Source organism: Falco naumanni, chromosome 15, assembly GCF_017639655.2.
Source record: "Falco naumanni isolate bFalNau1 chromosome 15, bFalNau1.pat, whole genome shotgun sequence".
NCBI classification, from domain to species: Eukaryota; Metazoa; Chordata; class Aves; order Falconiformes; family Falconidae; genus Falco; species Falco naumanni.
The window spans coordinates 22,165,425-22,192,605 of record NC_054068.1 but is presented as its reverse complement, the minus strand read 5'-3'; the positions used below and the strand labels follow the sequence as shown (position 1 = coordinate 22,192,605).

The window sequence follows — 27,181 nt, the reverse complement described above, 5'->3', positions numbered from 1 at the left end:
ACAAAGCAGCTAAAGTTTCATTTATTCCACTAAACTATTCATCCAAGAGCAGGAAGGGTTTCTCCCACTGCTGTTAAGATAGTTTTTTCAAACTATCTTCATTTCATTTTCACATCAAAAGGAATTTTGTTGGGATGAGGAGCAGGGAAGAACGGGACAAAATCATAGAATCATTTAGATTGGAAAAAGCCTTAAGATCATAGAGTCCAACTTCGGTCTCCAAAATGTTTTTCATTCTCTGTGAGCTCAAAACTCTCGTCTACTGAAATATTTTAAAATGAGAAGGCTAGTACCCAAATAGCCAGGTTAACTTTTTACATCTTAAGTCAACACAGAAGCGTAACCACTCTCTTACCCTGAAAACCCAGACTTGTAATACCTTCCCCTAGAAGATATCCAAGGGCCACCAGAACATAGAGTATACAGAAGGAAAACAAACCCATAGTTCTTTCACTGAATTTGTTGCATATTGTGTCTATTTCAGTGCCAGCCTCCCCCAGTTTGTGAAAAGGTTATCAAGTGATAGTCCCAAGGTCCAAGACAAATGCAAAACTAAGTTTCGGAGTGGGAGAAGAATGTGCCATGCAGGAGAGCCCAGACATGAAACCAGAAAGCATTACGGAAGATAACGTCCCCAGGCTCAGCACGGTTTGTCTGGAGTGCAAGTACTAGACAGTGTCTGATTACACAAGCCTCTGATGTCCCAAATTAAAGCTAAGCCCAGCTAATGGGTGTTTAATGTCATCTTTAGGACTAGTCTTTTTGTTACACATGCTGTAAATGAAGAGCATATGGCCACTGATGACTGTGTGATATACCCAGAAGATATCCTTGTATTTCAGGTAGACAACTGATGAACTTAAACAACAGTAGCATTTAGCCACCAGCAAAACAGCAGCAACAGAGAAATCATCCTGCTCAGAGGTGTGACATCTATTGTCTGTCATGCCTTGTACAGGAAGCACAGATAGAAAACTGCACATACATCAAGCTCCTTAACAGTAAGGGGGGGGGGGGGGGGCGGATAAATAATCATTTAAACCTCTTAGCAGCCTGAAGGCAGACACACAGCCTTTTATTTCAAACAGTTTCCATTACACTCAAAGTCTACAGTGCCTGTGCTCAGGACAGGTCTGTATGGTATTTTTGTTTGGTTGTGTTTTGGTTTTATTTTGTTGTTGCTGCTGTTTGGTTGGGTTTTTAAATTTAAGATCACACTTGCAATTCCATGCTAGAAATGCAGGACTGGACTTTGGATGCAATGTAGAGATATATGCATATTATACACAAGCAGAGGACAATGCTATTTACATGAATAGTTAGAAGAAATGGAGCAAGACCACTGAACTCACAGGCTGACTTAAGTTAAATGGTGATAAAAGCTACTCTCCCGTTCCTGTGGGGTTTCTTGCCACTGGTGTTTGTTTTGTCTCCTTGATGTACTTCGCTCATACCCCACACCATCAATATTTACTCACACATATTTGGCCTATCTTCATACTAGCTTCTGCATTTGACTCAACTGTAGAATGACTTTTTCTATAATAACCAGAAAAAGCAGTTAAAACTGCTTATCTCCAATCATTATATATATATGTGTGTGTATAAGTATTTCTTCCCCTACATTAAATTCCAAGTAGGAACAGAAAGCCACGCAACTACAACAGTAAGGGCGGGCTCCAGGTACATTGCTTACTCAAGCTTAGCCCATAGAATTGCCAACTTAAAATTCCAGTACTGTATTTCCATTCTGGTCAGTGACATAGGCTAGGCCATACATGCTTTTTGTATGAAAATCCTAGCTTGCATGTTAATGAACTTTGACGGAAGTTTGGAAGGCAGATAACATGGAAAGTCCTCTCTAAGAGAAGCAGAGAAGTTCTTTGGGTAGTAATTATTATAGATTTAAGAAAGAAGTATTTATTACATCTCTACTAACATTTGATATTATTGACTATAAGTTTGGACTTCATGTGCACATGGCACATTTTGTTCTAATGCTAGTAAGTAATAACTTAAGTAAAATAGTAAAATAATTTTAAGTAAAACAGTAGGGAAGAAGAATACTTAGAATTAAGAATAAGATACTAGCTTATCTGGATGAGAAGGAGAGCAAAGCAAACTAAAATAAGACAGCACACTTATTCTCTATTATAAGAATAAAGGCAAGAGAGTAGAGGGTTTATTGTTTTTGTAATCCTGATTTTTCATTTAAAGGCTATCATGTACCCAAACTGTACCACATTGAATCTGCTGGTAGCAGCAATGATACCATGGTATCCCAGAGTCAATTTAAATAACTTTCACAAGGTAAAGAAATAATTAATTTAATAGGAAAGTATGTTAAAGAGCATAACCAAATGGCTGCTTCGTGACCTGCGTACAAGTGCGTGCATGATAATCTGTTAGTTCCTACTGAGTAACTGTTTGCTTCCAGAAACAGACAGCAACCACTGCTGTTACCTAAAGAATTTCCAAGAGATTAAGCCACAAGAAATTATCCTGCAGCTTCCAGACAACAGCAAGTAGATAAGAAGCTGTCACTGCTAGCACCTATGTATGACTTGTATGAACAGCGCCAGTCTGTAGCAAGGACAGTACAGCCTTTTCTTGTACCAATAAATTCAGCAAAAATAGCTTCACAAAAGTACAGAAAAATTGAAGGAAACACAAATGCTCAGTTACTACCACAGAATAATCAGAGCTATTTTCATAGGTGGCGTAAGCAGAAAAATACTGAAGTTACATCATCAGCTAGGTGACATTACGTGTACTCACATGATTGAGAAATTTGCTGTCTTTGGTAGCCCATCCTATCTGCATCACCCCCGAAGTAATGACTGTAACTTCATAGTACCAAACTCCAGAATCAACACAGAATGTACATCTAACGCTTTCAAAGGATGAGGCATCACATCGAGCCTACCAAAACAAATCCAAAAATTAAGTTTTGACAAAATTAGCATTCAAACAAGCCCCTTTCTTTTTGGATCAAGTTTCTTGCATGTAAGAATACACCAGCATAATTTTAGAGGCACTTCAGACAGAAAGCAACCTCTCTATAGAGCAATAATTGTCACACAAACTAATGAGTAGGCAGGACTAAAAAAAAACAAAAAAAACCACATTCCAGTGGTAAACCACAGGGGAAAAAAAAAAAAAGTGTAGAAAGTCGACAGAGTCAATTTAAAGACTAAAACCCAAGTCACTGGTTGTTAGCTGACTGCTGGCATGAAGGAGAGAGGTGTTCAATGTTAATACATGAAAATTCATCTCCAAGTAGTCAAACAAGGTTTCAGAAAAAAGTAACAGAGGAAGAAAAAAGCCCCAAAACACACATGGCTGAGACAAAAATCCTACTGCTATGGGCTTTTCAAAATAGATAGAACAAACAATAGGAATTATACTTTGTGAACAGTTTTAGTCAAATTGAGTGAAAAACCAGCCGACTTAAGCATTGTCCTCAAAAAACTTCCAAATTTTCTGAAAATCTGGGGCATAGATACAGGTGTTGCTTTAGTGTGAACATTCCTACAACTGCAATCACTGTAGCGATGTTACAACCCTCTGACAAAGCAAGTTTTCTATACAAAGCTGGCAGAGAACCGATTCTTTCTAGGAAATCACAGAGGCAAGGAGCAATCAAAAATAGTTAAAGCCTGCCCTTTTCTTCAGGCTCTTTTTTAGGTTGAAATCATGAAACGATATCCTACCTCTAACCCATGTGGCGAGATCTTCAGGTATTCACTGACATCGTTACTGTTCAGCATAGCCCTAATGTTGGTCAAATCAACCTTCTCATATGTAAACTGCCTGCCTTCTTTTAAAACTGCAAAATAAAACTAGTTTTAATCACTGCTGCAGCAAAACTTTATTTTAAACATTTCACACAGTGCCAATCAGTCTCTCTAGAATGCTATTAGTTTTTGGCATAACTGAATGCGACACTGGCATTTTGCCTGCATGTAAACAGCATCACTGTGTGCTAAATATCCTCTGAACATAAGAACACAACCTACACCTCTGACTAAAGCTCCTACAATCTAATCAATGCTTTTAGGATTATATATAAAAATAATTATATATAAATAATTTATGCTAATTAATGCTCACAGGCAAACGTAAGGCATCCAAGTTGATACCAAGATGCCACTGTTCCAGAATTTACCATTGTATTTGTATTGGTTGGGCAATCAGTTGGGTAGAGTTTTTCTAATTCACCACAGTGGAAAAGATCTTGGGGATAGGAAAGAAGGGGAAAACAAGGATTTAAAGTTTTTTACCCTCTCATTTCAGGTAGGTGACAAACTAACTGAGTCAAAGCAGCCCTTTATTCCCTGCATCCCCTTTTCACACGGAAGGATCAGAAACATTTACCTTGCCAGGTATCAAACTGCTGACACAGGCATGTTTATTTCCAAAATCAGAGATCTTATCTTAAGACCCTTCATATATCTCAAACTTGCTACAACACTTACACAGATGCTTACTAAATAGAACCAACATTGGCCTTCCATAAGCTGGGTAAAGCCCCATAAAGCCCAACAAGACCTTTTACACAAATTTATTTAAAAGGCATTTTAGAGACTACAAGGTCCTTAGAGTGGTTGTGATTTTAAGGGTGCAGCTAAACAAGTGAATTTGATGATCATCGGTCATCCAAAAAGATAGATCTAGTAAAGTGCTTTGTCAAACACTTTTCACTTTTGATCACAAGACAGTATCTTTACTTTAAATCTTTAATAATTCTTTGAGACTGTGCACTGCTGGGGTATGATCACAGTAGTGACTGTCATCAGGCTATGTCAGTAATCCAGCTGTTCCACAGAGCTGCACTATTTAGCTACTCAGCACATCTGTTTAAGCGTGGGTTACAGGAAATATGGTGCAAAGAAACATTTTCATTGCAGCTCCAACTTGCAAAGTACAAATGACTTCCTTTCAAACATTTTCCTTGCCAAAATTTCCTTTCCATGCAATCACACTGGATTTGCACCCCCTCCCCCTTTTTTTTAAGTACAGTGATTACAAATGCAGCCAGGTATGTTTACAATAAGCGCTTATACAAAACAAAGTCCTCCATCTCTTTGGAGAAATTATTAGTATTAAATGAATCCATCCCTTCATTATACCTACACAGATTGTCTAAACTCCACTGGGCACAGAATCCAACCTGGCGTTTTAAATAATCTGGATTATTTGTCCATTTCTCTAGCAAGATCAGTTGGTCGCTAATGCACGATTCAGAAACCGTCATTTTATTTTCACCTGCAATATAAGAGGAAAAAAAATATTATTGCTATAAATGAAGGATAAGTTTAGTTAAAAATTGTAACGTTATACAAATGCAGTAGAAGCCCCCTGCTTTAAACCTCAGTATTACAAACATGAAAGTTTTTGCCCAGACATGAACTTAGCACTCAGATATACCCAACTGCTCAGCACTGAGCTGCATCATCAAGAGACTATTAGATCACAGCTGTTCTCCATCTCTCCAACACAGATTTATTTCTTTTCAAGCAACAAAGGTTTTGTGTCCTAAGTCCTTATGTAGCAATTTCTAAGCTGAGAAGGATTGAGTTTCAGCAAATCTCTTAAGGGTTTGTGAATGGGGGTGTCATTAAAGCAATAAATACTTTTTCCTGCCTGCAAACACCCAATAATGGCTGTTATCCATCTGTAATACAGATATATTTCAGTGACAAAGGCCTCATGTCCTAAGTCCTTCTACAGAAATTTCTAGTTGGGAAAAACTACACTGAATTTCAGCAAATATCTCAAGGGTTTTTAGGGGTAGAGGGATGCCACTAAAGCAATAAATACTTCTTTTTGCCTGTAAGTGGACAAACATGTCTCTTCCATATTCGTGTTTCCACCAATCCACTCTCTCATGCTCACAAGTTTTATCAGATGAAGCAAGAGACAATCATGCAGTAGAAGCCATAGTATGATTGTTAAGAGCAGTATCAGGCTAATACTCACTTGTTTGTGCAAACTTCTCCAGTGCTATTAGTGCAAAAAGCATCACTGTTGGATGGGACTGGAAGTTCTAAACATGAGCAGTAAGAAAAGTTGTTTAATAAATACCCAGCACAGATGGATAGGAAAAGCTGTTAGTCTGTCACAGAATGCTTTAGGTTGAAAAGGACCTCCTAAGTTCCTCTAGTCCACTCTCCTGTGGAGAGCTGGTTCGAGTACATCAGGCTGCTCGTTCAGTGCCTTGTCCTATTGATTAATTATCTCCAAGGATGGAGATTCCAGATTTTCTGGAATCTCAGCTTTCTATAACACTCTGCCAGTATTTACCAAACATGACCCTAACTTTTCACAATAGGAACACACAAAAAAATTGCATTATAATTCTATGTATGGATACATACAAAAAGATCTAAGACACTTACCAAGCTGTGAAGTAAATATTCCAATATGCCTGGGCTGAGTAAGCCTATGCTTGCAGGACCTACAAGTACATTAAAAATTAAATCCATCTATGAGAAACACTAACACTCATCATACAGATCTTTTAAACAGAAAGCAACAAATTAAAGAACAGCTAAGAATTTCACAACAAAGCAGAACTATAATAGAGAACATTTATCACTGTTCCCAGTCAGGTATTTCCTACACATTTGATAATTACACACTTACTGGCAAATCAGAAACATATTCAGTTTACTTGCTGTAAACATGTACAAAGTTCTAGCCCACACTCCTGAGATTTTTAAGTAAGACTCCACAAGCCTCTGCTTAGCATTTTGATGCTTTTTACTTTAAAAAAGAGACTGGCTCCCCTTTACTTTCAGGGCCAAAATATAAAGAATAGCTCCATTTATCAGTAGCCCAAAATAAGCAAAACTGAGCATCTAATATAGCCTACGTGATAGTTAACTACACAATTAGCAAGCAGCCAATTTAAAAAAAAAAAAAAAAAGGCCTGAAACACTGTCTACTTAACTAAGGCAGAGATACACAGGAATCAAACTCTGGCATCAAACTCTAACAAGTTGCAGGGTTCCAACACAGCGTTAACAGATTTGCTGCTTGAGTTGATACAATGAGATCTGTGTCCACTAAGACAAAAGTGGATACAGGATCACATTGTGACTTAGTATAACAGGGTGGAAGTACTATAGTACAAAAATGCTTCCTGCCCTCGTTCTTTACTTTAGGCAGAAATTCTGCTGATACTTTTTATTAACCATTAGGTGATATTGGACAATCGCTTTTTCCTCCTTTTCTTGTCCGCTTGCAGAAAAAGAGTAAAAAACTAGATACAAAATCAACCATTGGCAGGAAGCAAATGTAATCATTGGTTTCCAGCAGGGTACCAGAAATGACAGGGAATAAAAGTCACCTTAAAATAGAATCCCAACAAGTTTCTTTTAAGTAACACAGAAGAGAGAATCTTTTCAGCTTACTACAATAGAACAATATATGTTTAACGGAAAGCGCATCTTTTTTGTTTCTCTACAGCTGCTAAGACTACTAATTTGACACTCCTGCCTACTGGCTATAAAGAACTATGTGTTCTCAGTAATTCACACAGAACCAGAACAGTCTACAGAAAAGACCAATTACCATCACAAAGGCAATACATCATAAACACACAGTGATCCACAATCACTAACCATGTGCTGAAGGATTTGATCTTTTTAATTATCTGGGACTGTGAACGGCTTGATCAGACCCAAGCTAGTGAGTGTTCAACACCTTAATAAAGCAGTAGATTGCCACACCTGTCACACAAGGTCTTCCCCCGATGCAGAATATTATTCACTTCTAGGAAAACACTTTTTGAGCTAGCCCGCATTGCGGGTGCTAAATCAGAAGGCACTTCAGTGAGCCAAATGCAAGCTTTCGGAGAATCCCACGGCTTTACCTGCTAACTTCTCTGCTAAGCAGCCCAGTACTGCAGTTGTATTCCGGTGTTTGGCAGGGTGACAAGCATCCTGGCAAGCAGCAGCTCCACTTAAGTTTAATATTTCAGTTAACTTTTGTAATGCATCCTGAAAAAGAAAAATCAGAAATCTCTTCAATATTGACATGACATGTTTTCCCCCCTAACCCAATACAGCACAACAAGTTATTTTTACACTGTGTTACTAATGTCAGCATTACACTACAGACAGCATGGGATGGTTGTCTTCTAAGGTAAGAAGATAATAAAGAACAGATGGGAAGAAGAGTTCAACATACCCAAGAGTTAAAATCAACACCAGATTATTGGTCACTGTCCTGATCAGCAACTTGGGACAGTTCTGGGTACACACAAAGGAACTACCCACAGCAATAGGAACTAGAATAGTAGAGGCAAACAATACTAATCAGCACATAGGGCACTACTGTCAACTGCTTCCACTGTCCTAAAACTCACACCCTTTACAAAAGAAAAGGCCTGGTTTAGACTTTAGAATTCAGGACTAAAGAGACATACCCCAAAAAAAGAGCACACATCCCCATCATAAATTTAGGATGCTGTCAACTTTACAGCACATCAATTATATTCTTGAGAGCATAAACTGCTTTCTGTTGTCACACTAATTTGGGAAGTAATCTATGAGGGTGATAAATCAAAACCACCACGCTTTGACTTGCTTCCTTCAGGCAGTATGGTATGGATAAAATTCAAGATAGTTCTAGAGCATACCCTCCATTTTCAAAGTAGTTGGGGGTTAATCTAGAGGCAGAGTAAGTTATCCCACAGGGAGAACCCCACCCTGCAAAGTTCCAAATCCCCCTCAACTTCCTAGACTTCATGCAAGTTCCAGCTGATTCACATTGAAACTTCATAATCTCAGGCTAGGATCTAATTAAAATAGAAGAACTCCTCATACTGAAGTCATCAGCAGGCTATTTGGAGAAAAAAAAAATTGAGTACTGCTCAAGTTGATTTATTTCTTTTAATTGTGTTCTGAGCCACACTCAAATCAGTTTACTTCACTAGAGTCTGAGGTTTGTACAGAGATCACACTGAAAAGTAGTTATGTTTCCAAAAGAAAAACCACAAAACCAGAACTGATGAACAGGACTGACGCTAAGTGGAAAGAATAGAGAAAGAAGAAAGGATGACTGAGCCACATTGTTTGGGATGGAAAAGCCTCACTAAAAATCAGGCTCTTGACAAACTCTGATACTGCTTTTAGCCATAACTAGAATAGTCACAGAAATCAGCTATTTTGAGTTAAATAAAGACTTTACTCCACTGCCATTTTAACGTTATGGACTTCATAGCCTACAATAACAGAAAATGAAATACAGCCTGCTGCTGTTCGCCAGCTGCCACAGAAATGGGGCACCAATGTAAAACCCTTAAGACCCCAAAAACTTAAAACTTACCCAGAAGAGAATGAAAATTAACAGCAGCACTTTCCTAGGCTGCATGTGACCAGCAGATCCCACAACTGCAGCCCCTTGTGCCATAAAGAGATTGCACAGGAAAAAAACCACCTCTGTGCACTCCAGAAAGAGGCATCTTATTAGTTTTGTCTTGTTAAGGTCAACTATTTCATAGCTAACTCCTTAAAATTAAAATACCTAAAAAAAGTCCCGTGACTTTTGAAAAAGTAACAATTTAATCGCCAAGTACACACTGTATAGCCCAACAAAAAAAAAAATACAAAATAACTCTTCATATGGTGCATTGACAGTGGTCTCCATTTCCCGATTACTTTTTCAAAGCAAGCTGACTAGAAATTTTGCCTTGTTTTCAAAGTCATTTTGCAGTTTATGTGACAGCCATCATACAACATTTCACTTGTTCAGAAGTCTCAGCTGACTTTAGTCAATAGCCCAGAGGAAACAAACCCACTTCAAGTAATTAGAGAGCTTGACTAGTTCTCCAGCCACTAATGCGTTTATGTAAGTCAAAAAGCCACCAGCTTTTTATATCCCTAACCATGCAAACTGAAAACTAAAATTGGCAGTATAAATAGTAGTTTGGTAAGTGAAAGCTGCAATGATGTCATCATCAATTTCTGATGAAATGAGATCATCACAACCATCTGAAGACAGACAAGTTCTCCATACAATCACCACGTTTAAAGGGATTCAATGGTGATTAGCTTCTTGAAGCACTTAAGGCTCTCACTAAAGCAGCTGTACCGATATGCTGTGAACACCTCAGGTCATTTTCCCATTCAAAAAATGGATTAGCAGACAGTAAAAAAATAGAAGTATTCAAATTTGCCAAAACTGAATCTAGATATTTCATAGTTCATATTTGTTGACCTTAACACACCCAGTTGTGTTGCATTCCTCATGTGCAGGGCAGGAACAAATTCAATGCCTTGTATACACGCAGCTTTTGAGAACGAAACAGCAGAACTTGTACTGCAGCATCCCTACACCCTCACTGCACAGCACTCGTGTACCACATGGCAGACAGCAAGAAAAGCAGCTAAAGACCAAAGCCCTCCTCTTCTTGCCCATGAATCAAATTTATCTTTAATTTTTTTCTTTTTTTCAATCCCCTACAATGCTTCTAACAGTAAGGAGCAACTAGATACAGTCACCACAAATTACTGAAAGTTGCAAGTTACACCCATTTTCTGGACAGCTAACAGTCTTGCGTCAGGGCTGAAACCCACCCAGAACCTATCATGGGTGTGACAACCACAAATAACTGAAATTCAGCCACAGATAAATACATATGCTTTACACTCACTTTTGTTGGCAGCGGACATTCATCAAGTAGTAGCGTTATAACAGCTGGTCCCAGGGGATCTTCTAATGGAATAACTCTAATTAAAGACTGGACAACTTCCAACCAGCCTTCATCTGTCAACCACAAAACAGAAGTAACACTTAGAACTAACACTGCAATTCTGAAGTGTTCAAAATATATCCATAAATGTAAATTGAAAAATCCTCAAAATTACCCAGTGAGTTTACAGACATGAAGAAAAAAAAAAAACCCAAACCAATAGCTTACTTTTTATATCAATGTCTTAGTTTGCAGTAGTTCAGAAGTTTAAATTCAAGGAGGAAAAAAAAAAAGTTTACAGCAGCTTGGGTAACAGCGAACACCTCTGTCTGGAGAGCAGTCCTGCCCAGGCCAGAGCATCCTTTAGCTCCCACCAGTATTAGGAAGGAACACTCATGACCCGTATAGACAAGAAGCTTGCTCCAGTGTGATACTAAAGAGTTCAGCGTCCAGTGTCAAATGTTAAACTTAATAAAACTGCGTCCATGATGACACTGAGGACATAGAGAGTCAGAGCCCTCTTCCCTCAGGGAACAGGGGCCTCAGAGGAACTGCATCAGCTTGTCCTATGCCTGGCGGTCTTAAGACAATTTGCTTTCATAAGGGACAGCTGTTTAACAAGTAGACAAGGGCTTCTACTTGGTGGTAAACAACAATCCACATATAAGATATTAAACTACTAATGAAGTAAACAGATTTGGATTTGCAAGAAAACAGTTCCCTTTGAAGTGAAAATAAAGGCAGAGTTTGTATCTGTATACAAGCGAGCGGTGTTGAGAAGACTTAGCACTCCCTTCAACAGTGGCAATATAAGTAACACCCCGAGGTTTGAGTTTTGCTAGCACATTCCCCTGAAAAACATTTTACCAAATTGCTGTAATATCTAATCAGTGAATTGACTGATACAGAAATACATTTCCTAAGACCAGTACCAACTCCACTAAGAGAGGCAAAAAAAATAATAATAATAAAAAAAAAAATCACCTAAACCAGAAATTTGGTGGAGGTCTTGAGCCGGGAGAATTTTTCATACAGTAACAAAGATAGAACAGCCCTTGCACAAACATGGCTCATTCTTGCAGGGGTACTTAGGGACAAGGTTGAAACAACTACTTCAATAAAGCAGGGTCTAAAGACAGCAAAACCCAAAACAAAAAGTATGTACTATCTACCAACACTGGAGCACGTGGGTTTAAACCATGTCAACATACATATATAGGTTGCTTCTGCCTTATTGCAAACAGACATTCTTTGTGGCTTCTGGTTTAATGCCATCACAATGTGTTTGGGGCCATCCGTTAGCTGCCTCTGGAGAGTTCACGTGGAAAGTTAAACGGAGTTCAAAAACTCAGGCAAATGCAACGACCTCAGTGAAGCTTCTGAAGGGCAGAACTGCGTTTTGGATCCCACATCCCTAGAGCTACAGCAAGTCATAACACAAACTGCTATATGTATTTTTCTTCACAAAGAGAGGTGAGGTTGGTTTTTTTCCCTTTGGAGTCATAGCTGAAATGCCCAACACAATGCCTTTGATACCTGTTTCTGCCATTTCGTGCAATGTGATCATTGAATAAGGAGGCTCCTGGTCACTGAAAGAGATATAACACAGGTCAAAATTTATGCACAATCATCAACATAATACACTGACTAAAATGATAACACACGGAAAATGAATCCAGTAAGTATTTAACAAAAGGAAATTACATAGGCTGCAGACTGCTAATGCTGTTTTCAGATCTGAAACACAGATGGGATTTGAGCCTTTCTCTGGCTCAGAGTCAACATCTGCATATCTACAATAGCTGATAAATGAAACTTTGATCCGTATCTGCATGTCTAAAAGCTGACCATAATGCTTAGGCTTAGTGCTATTCATCAGCAGGGCTCCTCAGAGTACATAATGTCAGAGGTCATGAAGTGAACCAAGAGCGGTGCACGAGGGACACAGCTTAAACACATTTTCCCCCAGAAATTCTCTGCTAAATATATAAATGCAAACACCCACCCCACCCCCAACAAAACTGAAAGGCAAGCCACCTAATAGCATCATAGACTTCAAACTCAGTAGCAAGAGCTGTAAGAAGTAGTTAAGGCAGTGTAATAGAAGATACTAATCCAATCCCCTTTCCAACACAAAACCCAAAAAGTTCAGTTAGGTCAGTTCCTCAGTCTGGTTAGCTGGAGCAAGGGCAAGAAGCTATGGCCAGGTCTGTTTATCTGAGCAAGATCTCAAAATCTTATTCAGTAAGCACCTCCAGGTCCAGTAAAAGCTTATGCAGCATCTTGTCCTAAATGCTTTATTCAGTGCAACTTGGACACTGCGAACTAACCCCAGACTTAAAACTATACATTCCACATTCAATTTCTATCACACGGCTCTGAAATTAAATTGGAATTGCAAAATATAGATGAATTTTAGGAAATTTCAATACAGATTAATCATGCAGATATTAAAACTACCTACTTTGGAAGGTTTAATTATAAAAGAAGGGAAAAATCTCAGTTTTGCATAAAAATATGATGTAAATACATGCCTTTCTTACCCCCAAAATCAAGATGTTCTTAAATATTTCCACAAGAAAATGCTAAAGTGAAGTTTAACCCGTTTTTATACTGCCATAACATTTGGAACAAATAGTTTGTTGGGTTTTTATACTACAGGCAGAATTATCTCAAGAGAAAGGATGTAAAGGCTCAGAGAAAGAAGAGGGAAAAAAGTACCGTCAGTACAAATAAAGGCCACGATAAAAAGAGGATGAAATTTTTAACAGCAAGACTTCTGATTCTGTCATGGGTAGCAGATTTCAGCAGTACTGGCACTGAGCAAAGGAGAGTCCTGTCCCACTGATTTGCCATTTCAACCACTTGATTTCCAAACATCTGCTCCAGCACACACCTTCCTCATCTGGAAACAAAGCAGTTATTTTGCCAATTTCTTGATTTGCAAAGCAGCACTTCATATAAACTCCAAAAAAATAGCACTTATCCTTCTGACACTAGGAAATTAAACTTAATCCCTTTCCTTCTAGAAAGGAGGTATATCTAGATAAGACAGGAAAAAAAGCAGTTGTCAGACATGTTTTAGGTCCAATTTTAGAGATTTGATAGAACAAAAAACCCCAAGAAAACCCAAACCGAAGAGCAAACATTGAAAGCAACTGTTCACTGCAGATCACAACATAGTAACTCAATTTACAATTAGTCTCGGAGTGTTCCCATGTATTTACTTGCGGTACAGAGTCTGGAAAAAAATTGTCAGAAAAAGGGGTTTGCTTTCCATTCTTTAGACTGATATTTTCCACTTTTTAAGGCTGCACTACCACACTGAAGCCCGTGTTTCCAACCTGCTGTTACTTAGATGGTTTCACGTAGTAAAGCAGAAAGGCTCGTTAAAATGTTTTTCAGACACACTTAGATAGTTTGCCTCGTGAGCAGGCCCCTCCGTTACACATAGCCATAGGCCTTTGCCTTATCTGCAACACAGCCTGTGTCTTACCAACTGCCTTAATATGACACAAGGGAAACCAGTACACCAGTATAGCCCACTTTTGGGCTCCCCTGGACAAGACAGACATTGTGCTATAAGGGAACGTATCTTACAGAGGGCTTCCAAGATGGTTGAGAGCTGGAGAACGTGACATACAAGCAAACGCCAAGAGAAATAGGTTTGCTCATCCTTAAGGGGGGGCAGTGGAAAGAAGTGATACTGCTGTCTGCAGTGGAAAAATGGAAAGAGAAGAGAGGACAATCAGGCTCTTCTCACAGGTGCACAGCAACAGGACAAGAGGCAACAGGGGGGTGTTGGAACATGGGGAATTCCAACTTTTAAAAATATTTACTTCTTTAAACCATGAGGGTGGTGAAACACTAAAACAAGGACCCAAAGAGATGGAGAATCTGTGTTCTTAAGATGTTCAACACTTGACTGGATAAATCCCTGAGCCACCTGCTCCCAGCTAGACCTGGGTTTAAGTGGGAGGCTGGAGCGGGTGAACTTCAAGAGGTCCCTTCCAACCCACATGATTACGTGGGTCAAAGTATTTCACTGGAGTCTGTATAAACAAAAAATACAGTAGCTTCAGGAATTTGTCAGAATCAGGACTCCAGGATCAGTGAAATAACTATGCTTATTGTCCCTCACTAGCACAGGAAAGCACTTACAAGATTACAAAACTGATTGCACGATCAACTACACAAAAAAGCATTGTGAAACTGCTTAAGGAGCTGAACTTCGGGGAAAGGGAAGGCATGTGAGATTAGGAAGAGACTTTCAAAAAAGTCTGCCATGATTTTAACAATGATTTGAAGAAAAATCACGAAATAAAACTTGTTAAAACCACCCTTAGATTTAAATGTTCAGGAAAAAATATGTCCCAGTATTTTAATTTAAAGCATTTTCAGCAGGAGGGCAAACTGCTCTTCTACAGGCACCTTCCAGAGTAACGATGCTGGTATATGAATCAAGGCTCACTTATCCTAAGCCTCAATCCACCTTAAACTCAAAGCCCAGCTGCTAAGCTAGAATAACGTTTTTCCTTCTGTTTTGGCCTTTCCAATTCCTAGCCTGCACCTAACCCAAAAGGTGATAAGCTAACTTAACCCATCATTTTTAAGGTCCTTTTAAAGCTTTGTAGAAAGCAACACAAAACCAAAAATAAAAAGGATGAATCTATAAATATCCCCCACACCCTTAATGGACGTTCTGAACATGCAAGGAATGCAATACTGAGATCATGAGTTCAACAGTCACAACATGCGGTCTTTAAAAAGTAGTCAGACTTATAACTGGAAAGAAAACCTTGGTCTGTTTATACAAGCTAACAAAGATCAAAAGCTCTCAGTTTTGCTTAACTATTTCCAAAGAAGTAAATCCAGCCTGAAAACAGAAAGCTTGCACAACAACCAATTTTTAGGGCACGAATTCCCACCCTCTGGAGCATTCATTGTTTCCTAACTGCGTATCTATGCCAGGTAAGAAATACTGAGCAAACTCCTCATCCCACCTGCATGGCCCTACACGCAGGTAACTGTGAGAAAGCTCCTCAGCTCCTGGAACAGTCTGTACCTGGGCGCTCAGGAGCTACTTCTGTTACCTAGGGAAGGTGCTCCTCTCCTAAGCCTCCAGACGAAAACACGCGGCTGCTTCAGGGAGGGTCAGGTGCAGATCGGTGAGAGGATGGAGCCACAGTTTGAGAGAAGACAAGAACATTTTCATTCATGTTGAATTATTCCTTGAGGAGGTACTTACTTATCTACTAACGTCCGAATTACAGCCAGTGTGTCAAGTACTAGCCCATCCACATTCTGTTTTTTCCTCCTCGGCTCGTGAGGCCCTCGACCCCTCCTGGGTGGACGGACAGGGTCCCTTGGGTGGCTTCTTGCTTCAGATACATGTACTCTACTGTTCTCCGTATGCCGACTCTGAGATTCCACGTTGTCCTCTGCTCCACTGTCATCGCGGCAAACACATGAGTTTCCCATATTGCTAGCCCCCAAGGCTCCCAGTAAACGGGGAATGTGGTGCTCTAGAGTCAACAGTAAACCTCGAAAAAGGCTTCTGCTAGCATAGAACACAACGAAAGCAACTACAATCATCTAGAAAGTTTTAAAAGTAATGTTTGTGTGATCCTGAATTGGGACTTTTTTTGCATTATAAGTGTTGCTACCAGCTGGAATGAACAGGAAGTAGGAGACTTAGTTTCCGATATAATCTGTTAAAATACACATCGGTCATCCAGAAGGAGGTCTGAAAAAGCAAACCCAAAACAAAGAGTGTTACTACTTTTAAAAAATATCAGACTAATCAGAACAATTTAGTAAACAGAATCAGTCTTGGTGGATAAAGCACCTAGGAAACAGAAGGCTTGTCTCGTACCTGAAGTCTATTGCAGGGAGGGGGAAAGGAAGAGGAAGTTCACTGGTAGCTCTCGCCCACACACGGTTCCTTTCCACACTACCTATTATTTCCTTTTCTTCCATGGTTTTTGGATGCAAAGGACCAACTTTGTCCTTAAATCTAGCACACTGCCACCCTTGAGGTACTAAGTGTTAACAAACCAGTTTCATTTGTTCTTTACCCTTTACAGAGACATACTGCTTAGGCCACCCAAATAAAGGCTGCACATTTAGAATTCTCATTTTGCATCAGGAATATTTAGTGTAGTGACTCTACAACATAGCTAAAATTGTGAAGAACTAGTCTTACAGTTATGGCCCATCTCAACACATACAATTAGATTTAACAGTGAACTGTTTAGTCCATCTGTGCGTAAACACATCGTTTTAGAACGTGCCCACATTAACTGGATTCTCACCCAAAAAGGCACCAAGTACCGACTCCGAAATAAACAGGAATGCCAGACACCGTTTTAATGCCTACGAATCTAACTGGGATTTTGGAAGGGGTGTTTTCTGTGAGGGTTGTATGCTTGTTGACATCTAGTGTCAAACCAATCTTCCCTTTCTGGGAACAAAGACTAATTCAACCATTCTTTTGTTCTTAATTCAAATGGTTCAGATCAAATACAGGCCCACTAGCAACTGACATTGTAAGGCAGTCCCTCCGAATCATTAAACTGACAGTGCTAGCAAGAACAAAAGGATTCAAAACTCCATTTCATTACAAGTTATTTTTCAAGCCATATGGTGTATTTCTATAGAACATTACATAAAGTCGCAGCTAAAATAAAGCCCTACAAAAGACATCATTTCACTATTTATTTATTCTGGCATGCTTGAAGTAAATAAGTAACTTCTAAGACTAAATGCATGTGATTAAGAATCAACTTTAACATTTCAGCTAGAAGTTATGGTGAATATCCTGAATATTATGGTGAATAACAGGTTATTACTATTCTACAATTATTAAATGGTCTATTTAACAATGGACATGTAGCACCATAAAATTAAAAGAAAGTCAAAGGCAGTTCCCACCTTTCAAATATGAAAGAGCTCCTACCATCGGAGCCAACTGGCAAACGTGCAACTGCTGTCTGCCATTTGGGACAAGATCACAACAACATTATTTGGGAAGCCAGACGCCAGTCACATGAGCAAGTCCCTGGATGTACAGCTGTCACTGGAAAAGCACTGCAAACAAGCTGTCACAGACCCTTCTGTAGTTTGAAGTACGTTATCTTTCAGCACACTGAGAAGTTCAGTACTAAGAAATTAACTGAAGGCTAACTAGGAAAAAACTCTTGAGGGATATTAATTGCAAAAAAAAAAAAATACAAGATCTTGACTTCTCATCAGAAATTCCTAAACTACAGATCATTAAAAGGGTTTCAGCATCACAACATGCTTGCCTTACTCTCCATGCTATTTGACCACCACAAGAAGTGGGACACCAGGGTCAGGAGTCCTCCCATCTGAGCCAACACAGCTGTTTTCTCAGTCAGCAAGTAATAAGTAGATGTGCGGGTGCCCATACAGATTGCATGGATCTTAAACAGAATTGTGTAAGGACACAACTTTAAAAGGTTGCAGGGTGTGTGGGGGTGTGCACACATTTCTTTTTACTTTTTAAAAAGAGCTAGTTAACGTTAGCTGCAAAGCATGTCTTCCTAAGGAAAAAACAGGCATGACTTTATGAATCTAGATCATTTAAGGGCATTTTAGTAATATAATACTAAGATGTAGAACCGTTACAGATTTAGCATACAGAAAACTGATACAGATTTGCGCTGTTCTGTAACTTACAAAAACATTAACACAGTTAATCTACTTTGCCAAAATGAGTAAGGAAAAGCTGTAATTTAGGGATTAGCAATGAGCAAGAACCTACCTAAGAAAATAGATATAAATTAAGATTAAAACTGATTATTGAAACCTAGGTTTTTCTGGTTGACAACTTAAAGCATGACTGAAAACACGCGATGATGATTAACTCACCCTCAAGTATGTTTGGTTCAGCAACAGCTGGGCTTGCTCTCAACGCGCTGTAACGGCACCGGACTGTACTTCTTCGGGGCACAGACGCAGCTCTATCCAGAACAGCAGAACTCTGTAAGCCTTTACTGCGGGCAGTGAGTTATTTCGGCTGACTCTGCTTTCACTTTTAGGAACTATGCTGAAGAGTCCCTAAAGACAGATGGAAAAAGAAAGCACAATTCACTTGGAAACTGCCTCTGAGGTAGATGTATTCCACCTCCTCCCTAGACCTGCCATGACATCAAGCCATGCTGTTATTTTCAGCTACATGCAGTTTTTATGGGGGAAAAGGATCTCAAGGCTTCAAAAACCAGCTTCCCACCTAGTAGGTTTAGGACTAGACACAGCTACAGGAAATCCAATCTGTTCTTACAGCCTTGCTATTCTACACACCACAGCACCCAGTGCAGAGCAGTGACCAACTCCTCCCCTCAAATCACTGCTCACAGGATAAAGATGGGAACCAACATCATCTGCTCCAGATCACCCTCAAATAGGGACAGCAGAAAATAAAGCCAAGTACACTATAAAAGTTGAGTAGATAAAGGGAAGAGAGGAATGAACAGGATAAACTCCCTTTATTTAGTGAAGAGCCAAGTTTGACGGCATTTGTTTGGCTGTTGCTTACCATCATGTACAAGGAATTCATTGTCAAGCCTCAAACAAACTGAAAGGCTAAATAATTAGGAACTTAAGGTAGAAGAAGAGATTGCTACAGATCCGCCTGATAAACCAGTTTGCCTGGATAGAGTACGCATGCATGAAAAGAGAGGTTCTGAAGTGCAAAGGAAAAGCTTTTTAAGAAGTCTTTTAAAACAGTGATGTACTAGATGGTATTTGAGCGACTTTATCATTAGACTGCTGGTGGCCACCCCAACTCCCACACTCCTACTGCTGAAGCAAAGAGGATAGACACCTCAAACTTCAGGCCAGCTGCAGGATGGAACAGGGAAATAAGAGCAGAGAAGGGAGGTGCAAGTGACAGTGAACCATTCGGTTTCTGTTCAGAGACCTCTGTGACACAACCAACACACAAAATCAAAAGCGTTTAGCACATCATGAAAAATTACTTACATCATTTCAGTAAGAGGTACCCTGCATACAGAAATGAAAAGAAGTTTTTAACTTCAAGCTTAATTTTTACAAATCCCTGCTCTCAACAAAACCTAGAGACAAAAATACAGGGGTTTTTAATTCCAAAAATACTTAAAAGTCTACTTGCAAATATTGTGGGAGTAAAAGAGAAAGGAGGTTTTTGAAGACTTTGCCTAAAAGAAGAAAAAAATTCAAGGAGCAAAATAAGAACATCACAACAGCAGTACTGAGATAGGCCAAGATATGCCTCTTGTCCTACCTGGCATCAGATCCTTAAAGCTGGGCATAAGAGCAAGTATACAATAGCCCACAAACAGGCTCTCTCCTGGTGCACTCACCAGAGAGTCAATAGCTCAGTCTCCCGAGACAAAGGCCACATGTTCGTTTTACTGTTAAAACACAGCTAAGGCAAAGAACTAATCTTTCATAATCCATTTAAATTCTTTTTCAGTAGTTACACAGCTAAGAGTCTCTACAACTGCTTTCAAGATTTAGCAGTCTTCCATTACAAGGCCATGACCAATCGTTAACCAAAGCGTACTAGTTTTCTTAAAAATTATGCTATTGGAGAATTTAGTGTAGCTTGTGACTTTCAACTTTTGTGTTTTAGTATCATAACACTCCTTAACCCAAATACATTGTGAGCCAACAGCTAAGATTCACCTGACCAACAGCACAAGAATAAAGGTGAGTTTCCCTGAAAGGCTGCTGGAACAGAAACCTATTGCCTCCTGCAAGGGCTACAGCAACATCATGCAACACCATTTTCTTAAACAATTAGTGCAAGTCAAAGTGAAACTGAGTCTTCAGATGAAGCAACCCTGCACGAAAATACCAGCAAGAGCTAAGCCACTGGACAGAAAGAAAACAGGTTCTCCATGTTAAAAGATGTGACCCCTTTCCCCACAATTATTGTCATTCATACACACTGCAGTGTCAGAAAACTTCATCCCATCAGTTTAGCACTTGCCCGAGGAATATGCTTTGACACATTTTAAAAGTGGTAACAAGACTATGAAACCTGTTCACAACAGCAGCAAGATTTAAAGAAGTGATAGTATTTTAATAAAAATAAAATAAAAATGTTATTTCAAAGCTTGACCTCACGTTTTTAAGTGCAAGAAGCGGTAAAGGCAGCAGCCAGTACCTGCTTTTCAACAGGCAGGGTCATCCATTCGCTCCGAATCCTGATCATCAGCTGTTGCTTTGGGATGCAGGACTACAAGTTGCCAAACACACAGAATAAAAACTTACATTTTGATCATAACTCACCCTGAACAGACAGCGTGGGAACAGCAGAGAATGCCAGTGCCCAACACCTCTTTTACACCAGAGTGCATCTGCGGGACACCACGTGAACAGCCATCCCGGCACATTTTGCCCTAAACGAAGCAGTTTGAGCCAGACGCCTCCTCTGCACAGGAGAAAAGTGGCCTCCGGGGCAGCTCCGGAGCCCTGCCCGCCGCAGCCCTGCCTCTGCACACCTCCAGCAGCCATCGCCACCAGCACAGCAAAGTGACTGCTCGCCGGGCAGGCTCAAGCACGGGCATGGATGCACAAAGGAGTTGCAAGCTGCACACACTGACCAACCTGCCGCAGCTGAAAGTCGAACTGGAAAAGATGAAATTATCATCCACTGAAGCACCTGCTACTTGAGTGGATTTGCACCTGCCTGGCAGCATGGATGCCCAGCCTACCCAGAAGAAGCCTCCTCTCGATCATCGCACAGCGCGCGCCAATGGAGAAGTCAGCTCCCCGTGGCATTAGGCTCATTTTCTCTGCAATACGCAGCCCAAGAGTTGGTGATTCATCCCCTCAGATATTTGGTTACAGCCAACCATAATACTGCCTCATGATGGAAAATCCCTCTCCTTTCCATGAAGCTGAGCGCATCTCCAAGCAAACAAAAAAAACCACCCTCATGCACAAAACCGAGCGCGTTTCAGCTGCCAGTATCACTTTTCCAGCTTCTGCCACAGTTACAAGAGTAAGACCAGCGACTTCTGCTCTCAAGAACAGAGTACCACAAGAGCTCAGTCAGCAAACCACCCAGGAGACAGCTTTTCAAATGCAAACCTGAGAGTTTTGGGCAGCAGCTTCCTATTAAGGAGACAAAATAATTAGAAATATTTCCTCAGCATTTCTTTCCCAAAGAAGTGATGTTCCTAAAAAGGAAGAGCTGGAAATACTTGTGATGCCAGTTGGATGAAAAATGTCAAACTACCACAAGAAGGAAACACAGCTATGAATTGCTGCAAGATAATGAACTTCAATCCGGGAGTAAAACACGGAAGAAGCCTGTTTGCAACTACAGGCTTTTACAACATGGAGAGGATATCAGCTTTGAAATGATCGGGTAGGTGATGAAAACCAAGACCTCCCACTAAGTTAAGTCTCAATTTCATGTTAATTGTATCTGAAGGAGATCGCACTGAGTTCCGTGGTCAATCTCTTAACTCTTAGATTTGTACAGCTAAAAAGAAAGAGCTGCTTGGCATCCAGTGTGGCTACCATGCAGCACAGGCAGCAAGTAGACCACAGGCTTCACGAGTGAGTAAATGCCATGCTGGTTCTTTTGCACGTAGTAAGCAAACATCATATTGTGTAATCTGAAGCAAACCCTTAATTCAATTCTATTTTTAAATAAAAATATCCCAGAGGGTTAAGACTAGTGTCAAAACTCAAAGGGAAACAGCATTTACCGGCATGCAGTGTGTAGCCACCTGCAGGACAAAGCCATTGCCACCATCATGTGCTTTCTTGCTGTAGTAAGAGCACCCTAAACTGACCTTGAGCACACCTGTTTCACAGAAAGCGAAAGAGACCCATCAAGTCTCAAAACCTTCCAGCTTCTGCCCAAGTGGTTGTCAGCAAAAACCCCCAGGGTTGTGCAGGGCTTATGCAAACAGTTGGGCTCTAACCCTGCAGCCTTCTCTAAGCAGTCCCAGCTCTGACAGAAACATGGAGAGTCAAAGTTGAACAAGAGATCAGATCCTTGATGTGGCAGTAATCAAAGGAGAAAGAAGCAGCGGACACTAACTACCACCACAGTAGTTTCTTTTCCTGTAGACTCACTGTGAAAGTCAGATTTTTTCAGTCGCCTGCACATTGAACTACATTGTCTTTTTCCTTCCCTTAGATCTGTTTTTTTAAACTGGTACAGACACACTAAAACAGGGATTTAAAGTTAATTTTCTCACCCAAGCTAGCGTCTCCGAAGTAGGCCTAATAAAGAAACCCCACCCCCACCCTGGCTTTCCCTTGCCTCTGGATACAGAGACACCAGTGCTCAGGGCTCCTCTGGCATCACACCGTTCTGCTACCACTCCTTCCGAAAGGGAAACTGAAGCATCTGCTACCACCTAAGCTTCCCCATCAAGCCGATACCAATCACGCTTCCCATCCTTATCTCCCTAAACTGTACGTCGTCGGTCAGTACATCTCTTTTCAGAGGTAAAGCCGTAAGTTATGCTTTGAGGCAGATTAATACACTTCTGAGATAACGATCCTTTTAAAAGATAGTGGTATTTGACAGCTCCGGTGAAGCTGAACAAGAATTGCCTCCAGCAGGCTGACATGGCAAGGCAGGGCTGTACAAGCTCAGCAGTTGCCCAAGGAGCAGAGTACAACACATTGCCATAGAAGTGGCAGGATGATAAGGATAACGCCCTACAGATGGGCAGGGAACACTAACCCTACCAGCTGAAGGGATACAAGCACACAAAATAAAACTGATTAGTTATACCATGTTAAGTTTTGGCACAGACATTCGTTTAGTGTCTTATAAATAAATCCTTCAATTAATTCAAGTTAGTCTTCCTTGCTGCCGTGAAAGTTAGAGATGCTACAAAAAAAATAATAAACAAGGTTGCTAAGTTTGGACAAAAAATATCAGGACCTAAAGCTAAAAAAAACCCAACAAAACACAACCCAAAAAACCTGACAAAACCCCAAAACAATCCCTACATACACAAACCCAGAACAAGCACAGCACAGAGTGCTGGGAAGGAAGTGTAGACTCTTTAGGTACCAAGCAAATGTACAGAAGTGCAAAGAAACAACACAAAAGCATGACGTGGTAGGGGTTTTTTTTAAGATTTTTCAAGTAGATTTAATAATAGCCCATATCAGGAAGGATAAGGCTTTACCTATATTATTATCCAGAAACCAATGAAAGAGTTGTCTTACATTACAGGGAGATCAACTCCTTGTAGTAAACCGCAATAACACATACTTGGTTTAAAGCACCTTATACATTAACAAAATATAAACCACAAAAGCATTTTGAGGGTCAAGTCAAGACGCTGAGCAGCTCAGACAGTCACACAGCATAACCCTGCCACGGCAACTAGATCTAGGGCTAGCAGAGGCACCTGAGGAATTGCACCGTGGGCTACGGAAAGGTGGATGCTACAAGCAGGGGCAGATACTTTCAGCAAAGCACCAGCACCAGCTCCATGTAACTGAACTGAAATCGTGACAACCCAGAGTTGTGATGTTTGTCTGTAAACTAATCTTAGCACTTTTGTTTCTTCAGAGTCAGAGCTGGGCTCGTTTTCAAAGGAAAGTCAGGTACAGAACTACTCCCTAGAAGGCAGAACAGTCTTCTGCTCTAGACCACAGAGATGAGCCCAGCTACTAGACGGCACAACTAAGCTATTATGAATGCATAAAATAAGCTGAAAACAGTTTTGGGATGCATGAAAGATTTTGATAACATTGCTGAAAAATTCAGCGATGCCTCAGTTGGAAGTCTGCATTGTCGGCTGTCTGACAACCGCCTCAGAGCAGAGCACAGAGCAGACAATGTCTAGACCCTCCTATTCTCAGCCTCACCAAATTTGTCACTCTATGACACTGGTTATCATCTCAAACATGAAAAAACCTAACAGCACAGCAGGAAACAGGCTGAAGCAATTTCCAGTTCTTGATATTTCAAGCAGCATTGGAGGATGGCCCAATCTTTCAGTGGCCAAAGCTGAGAGCCAGTTTTGTGACCATCCTTGCCAAGCACAGAAAGCCAGCAGCTCCTTGCTAGCCTAAGTTCAGGACTGTACCAGCAGAGCAGGAGATGACTTTATGGTTCTCTTTCCTCCTGTAAGTGGATACAGTGACAGCTACTCAAGAGACTGTCCTCCAAGTCAAATACAACATGTAGGTCACTAGGTTAGCAAACCTGCCTGAGAGGCACTCTCAGGAAGCACGATCCGTGATCTGTCTGGAGTTTCCAGAGCTGAAGTCTACAGAATTTGATGCACAGCCCTGGGCAGGTCACTGGAACCCCTTATCTCACCTATTAAAAAGAAAACAAAAAGAAACCCCATCACACAACTACCCAGCTTCATTTCTTCTCATTTGCCTCTTCACATTCTGCCTTGAGGACTTTTTCTCTCTGCCCTGCTACAAGTCTGCCAGGAAAGGACACTGCAGGAGAAAGCCCGATGCACTAGACGTGGCTACCTACTCAACAAGTGCTTCTGTCAGCAGCGCAGCCATTGACTGACTCCAGGTCTCACACGTATCCTGCTCCTACCACAGAGCTGCAATATTTTTTTAATAGCGTTTTAAGGTCTTAGCCTATATGACGAAACTGAGAGGAAGTTGGTCAATGGGTTTCAGAGCTCCCGCAACCAAGAAGGTGACAACCGACTACCAGAGTGACAACTCGGACAAGCACAGGAGGGTTAGGAAGCGGGACAAAGACAAGCATGTATGTGTTTCACAAGGCAGTCTAAAAATGGTTTAAACAAGAGCAAGTACCCATTGTAGTTTGTTACAGCTGCACATCAAAAAAGGCAGAAAGCTTTCAAAAAACCTGTAATGATATCAGGACACAAGGTCACAGTCATCTGGGGCTTCTACTAAATACCTTCGTGAGAACTTCAGGAGAATTAAGTTTAAGCTGTTTTGATAAATACATTTAGAAACTACTTCACTAAATGTTACTCAGAGAGATAAAGCTATAGAGTGAAAGAAACTCACCCATTTTTCAATTTTATTTTTTAATCTTTCACTCCAGGACTGACTGACCAGAGTTTGAGTGCAAACACATCACTCTTCCTTCGCCATTAGGTAAATGTTTTTAAAAGCAGTGAAGAATTCTAACCTTTCTCCATGCCACCAGACAGCTTTGGTTTTCGGGTAGGGGGTGTGTGTGTGTTAAAAAAAAAGGGCATCAGCATATCTGCTGGATTTTCTTTTTTCAATACCACTTTCTAGCACATCCCACTGTCTACAGGAAGGTATAAAATATGCATGAATAGTACAGCCTTCTGGCATGCAGTTCACTGGCTGTCCTCAAGCTATATTAACATCAGTTTGTGCACATGCACTGAAGCAAGCAATCCAAAAAGCCACACCAATACTTCAAATCAAACTGTCCTCAAACCCATGTCCTTCTCCTTACATCCAGCAAAACACCAAGATACTCAGAAGCTTACAGCAAGAGTGAAATGTTTCCTATAGCAAAAAAGCCTTAGAAAGGGAGAAAAGTAACTACAGTTGGAAGTGGCTTGCATGCTTCGAGACCACTGCTTCTCCGAGGGGAGAGATGTACCAGGAAAAGGCCGGATTTCTTGTCACTGATGGCAAGTCACCAAACCACCACAAACACGAGGAGCAGTACCTCATCCCAGACTTTGAGCTGTCAGGTATCCCTACTGAATGGATAAAACCTATCAAATACACAAAGTTTCCATGGCAGAGTTGTGCTTCTAAAGCACAAGTCTGGCCTGTCAGTCATCCAACCTTATGAGTCACATGTGAACATTTGACTTGTATTAGACCTCAGCAACATAATAAGGAATAGAAAAGGCAACAGAGATCGTGCTGGCACAGCCGCTGTCATGCCACCTTTACAGTCACCACATGCAAACCAGAAAGGAAAACGGACACATTGTCAGAACACAAGGAAATACAAAGCACAAAGTGACACAACACAATTCTAATGAGATACCTGAAAGACAATGAACCCCAGCACAGCACCTCTGCCTGCACTTCTTTAAAGCAAGGAATAAATTCAAAGTCTAATGAGCAATCAAGCTCAAGAGAGGAGAAAAATAAATCCCAAACCCCAACAGTTTAAAGTGCTGAACACAACACAGAGAATGCAGCAGAACAGCACAAACTTCACCCTATTAGTTTGCCTTCAATTTACTGCAAGGTGAGAGCATTTTAGTTTGCTGCCTGTGTCAAGAGGGAAACTAACAGTGCACATGACAAACTCTGCTCCATTTTGTGAAGATGCCACCACTTATTGAAGTGACTTACAATAGTGGACATTTCAAAATACGGTAGGTACACTGTCAGCTAGGGGAGCTACTGATGCGAAAGGTAAGTTGAACAGAGAAGCCTAAAGAGTAACAGGCCAGTAAGCATTCCAAGACAAATCACCACCTTTATCACTAACTCATTGCTGACACTACTAAATATCTCCCTTTTATTCCTCAGTTT

General features: G+C 40.5%; 1 protein-coding gene across 2 annotated transcripts in view; it reads right to left on the bottom strand.

The window, feature by feature from the left end:
- RSPRY1 (ring finger and SPRY domain containing 1) overlaps window positions 1-27,181 on the bottom strand; it is a 39,152-nt gene that overhangs the window by 8,845 nt on the left and 3,126 nt on the right. The window contains exons 2-12 of one of the 2 annotated variants that reach the window (XM_040615676.1): window positions 24,906-25,022; window positions 18,596-18,784; window positions 15,951-16,448; window positions 12,239-12,291; window positions 10,664-10,776; window positions 7,880-8,006; window positions 6,402-6,460; window positions 5,983-6,049; window positions 5,137-5,268; window positions 3,714-3,829; window positions 2,779-2,922 (exon numbers count right to left, since the gene is read on the bottom strand). In XM_040615676.1, the coding sequence (XP_040471610.1) occupies window positions 2,779-2,922; window positions 3,714-3,829; window positions 5,137-5,268; window positions 5,983-6,049; window positions 6,402-6,460; window positions 7,880-8,006; window positions 10,664-10,776; window positions 12,239-12,291; window positions 15,951-16,297 (1,158 nt within the window). In that variant the 5' untranslated portion in view covers window positions 16,298-16,448; window positions 18,596-18,784; window positions 24,906-25,022. The remainder of the gene's footprint in view (window positions 1-2,778; window positions 2,923-3,713; window positions 3,830-5,136; window positions 5,269-5,982; window positions 6,050-6,401; window positions 6,461-7,879; window positions 8,007-10,663; window positions 10,777-12,238; window positions 12,292-15,950; window positions 16,449-18,595; window positions 18,785-24,905; window positions 25,023-27,181) is intronic. The other variant, XM_040615677.1, reaches the window with a different exon arrangement.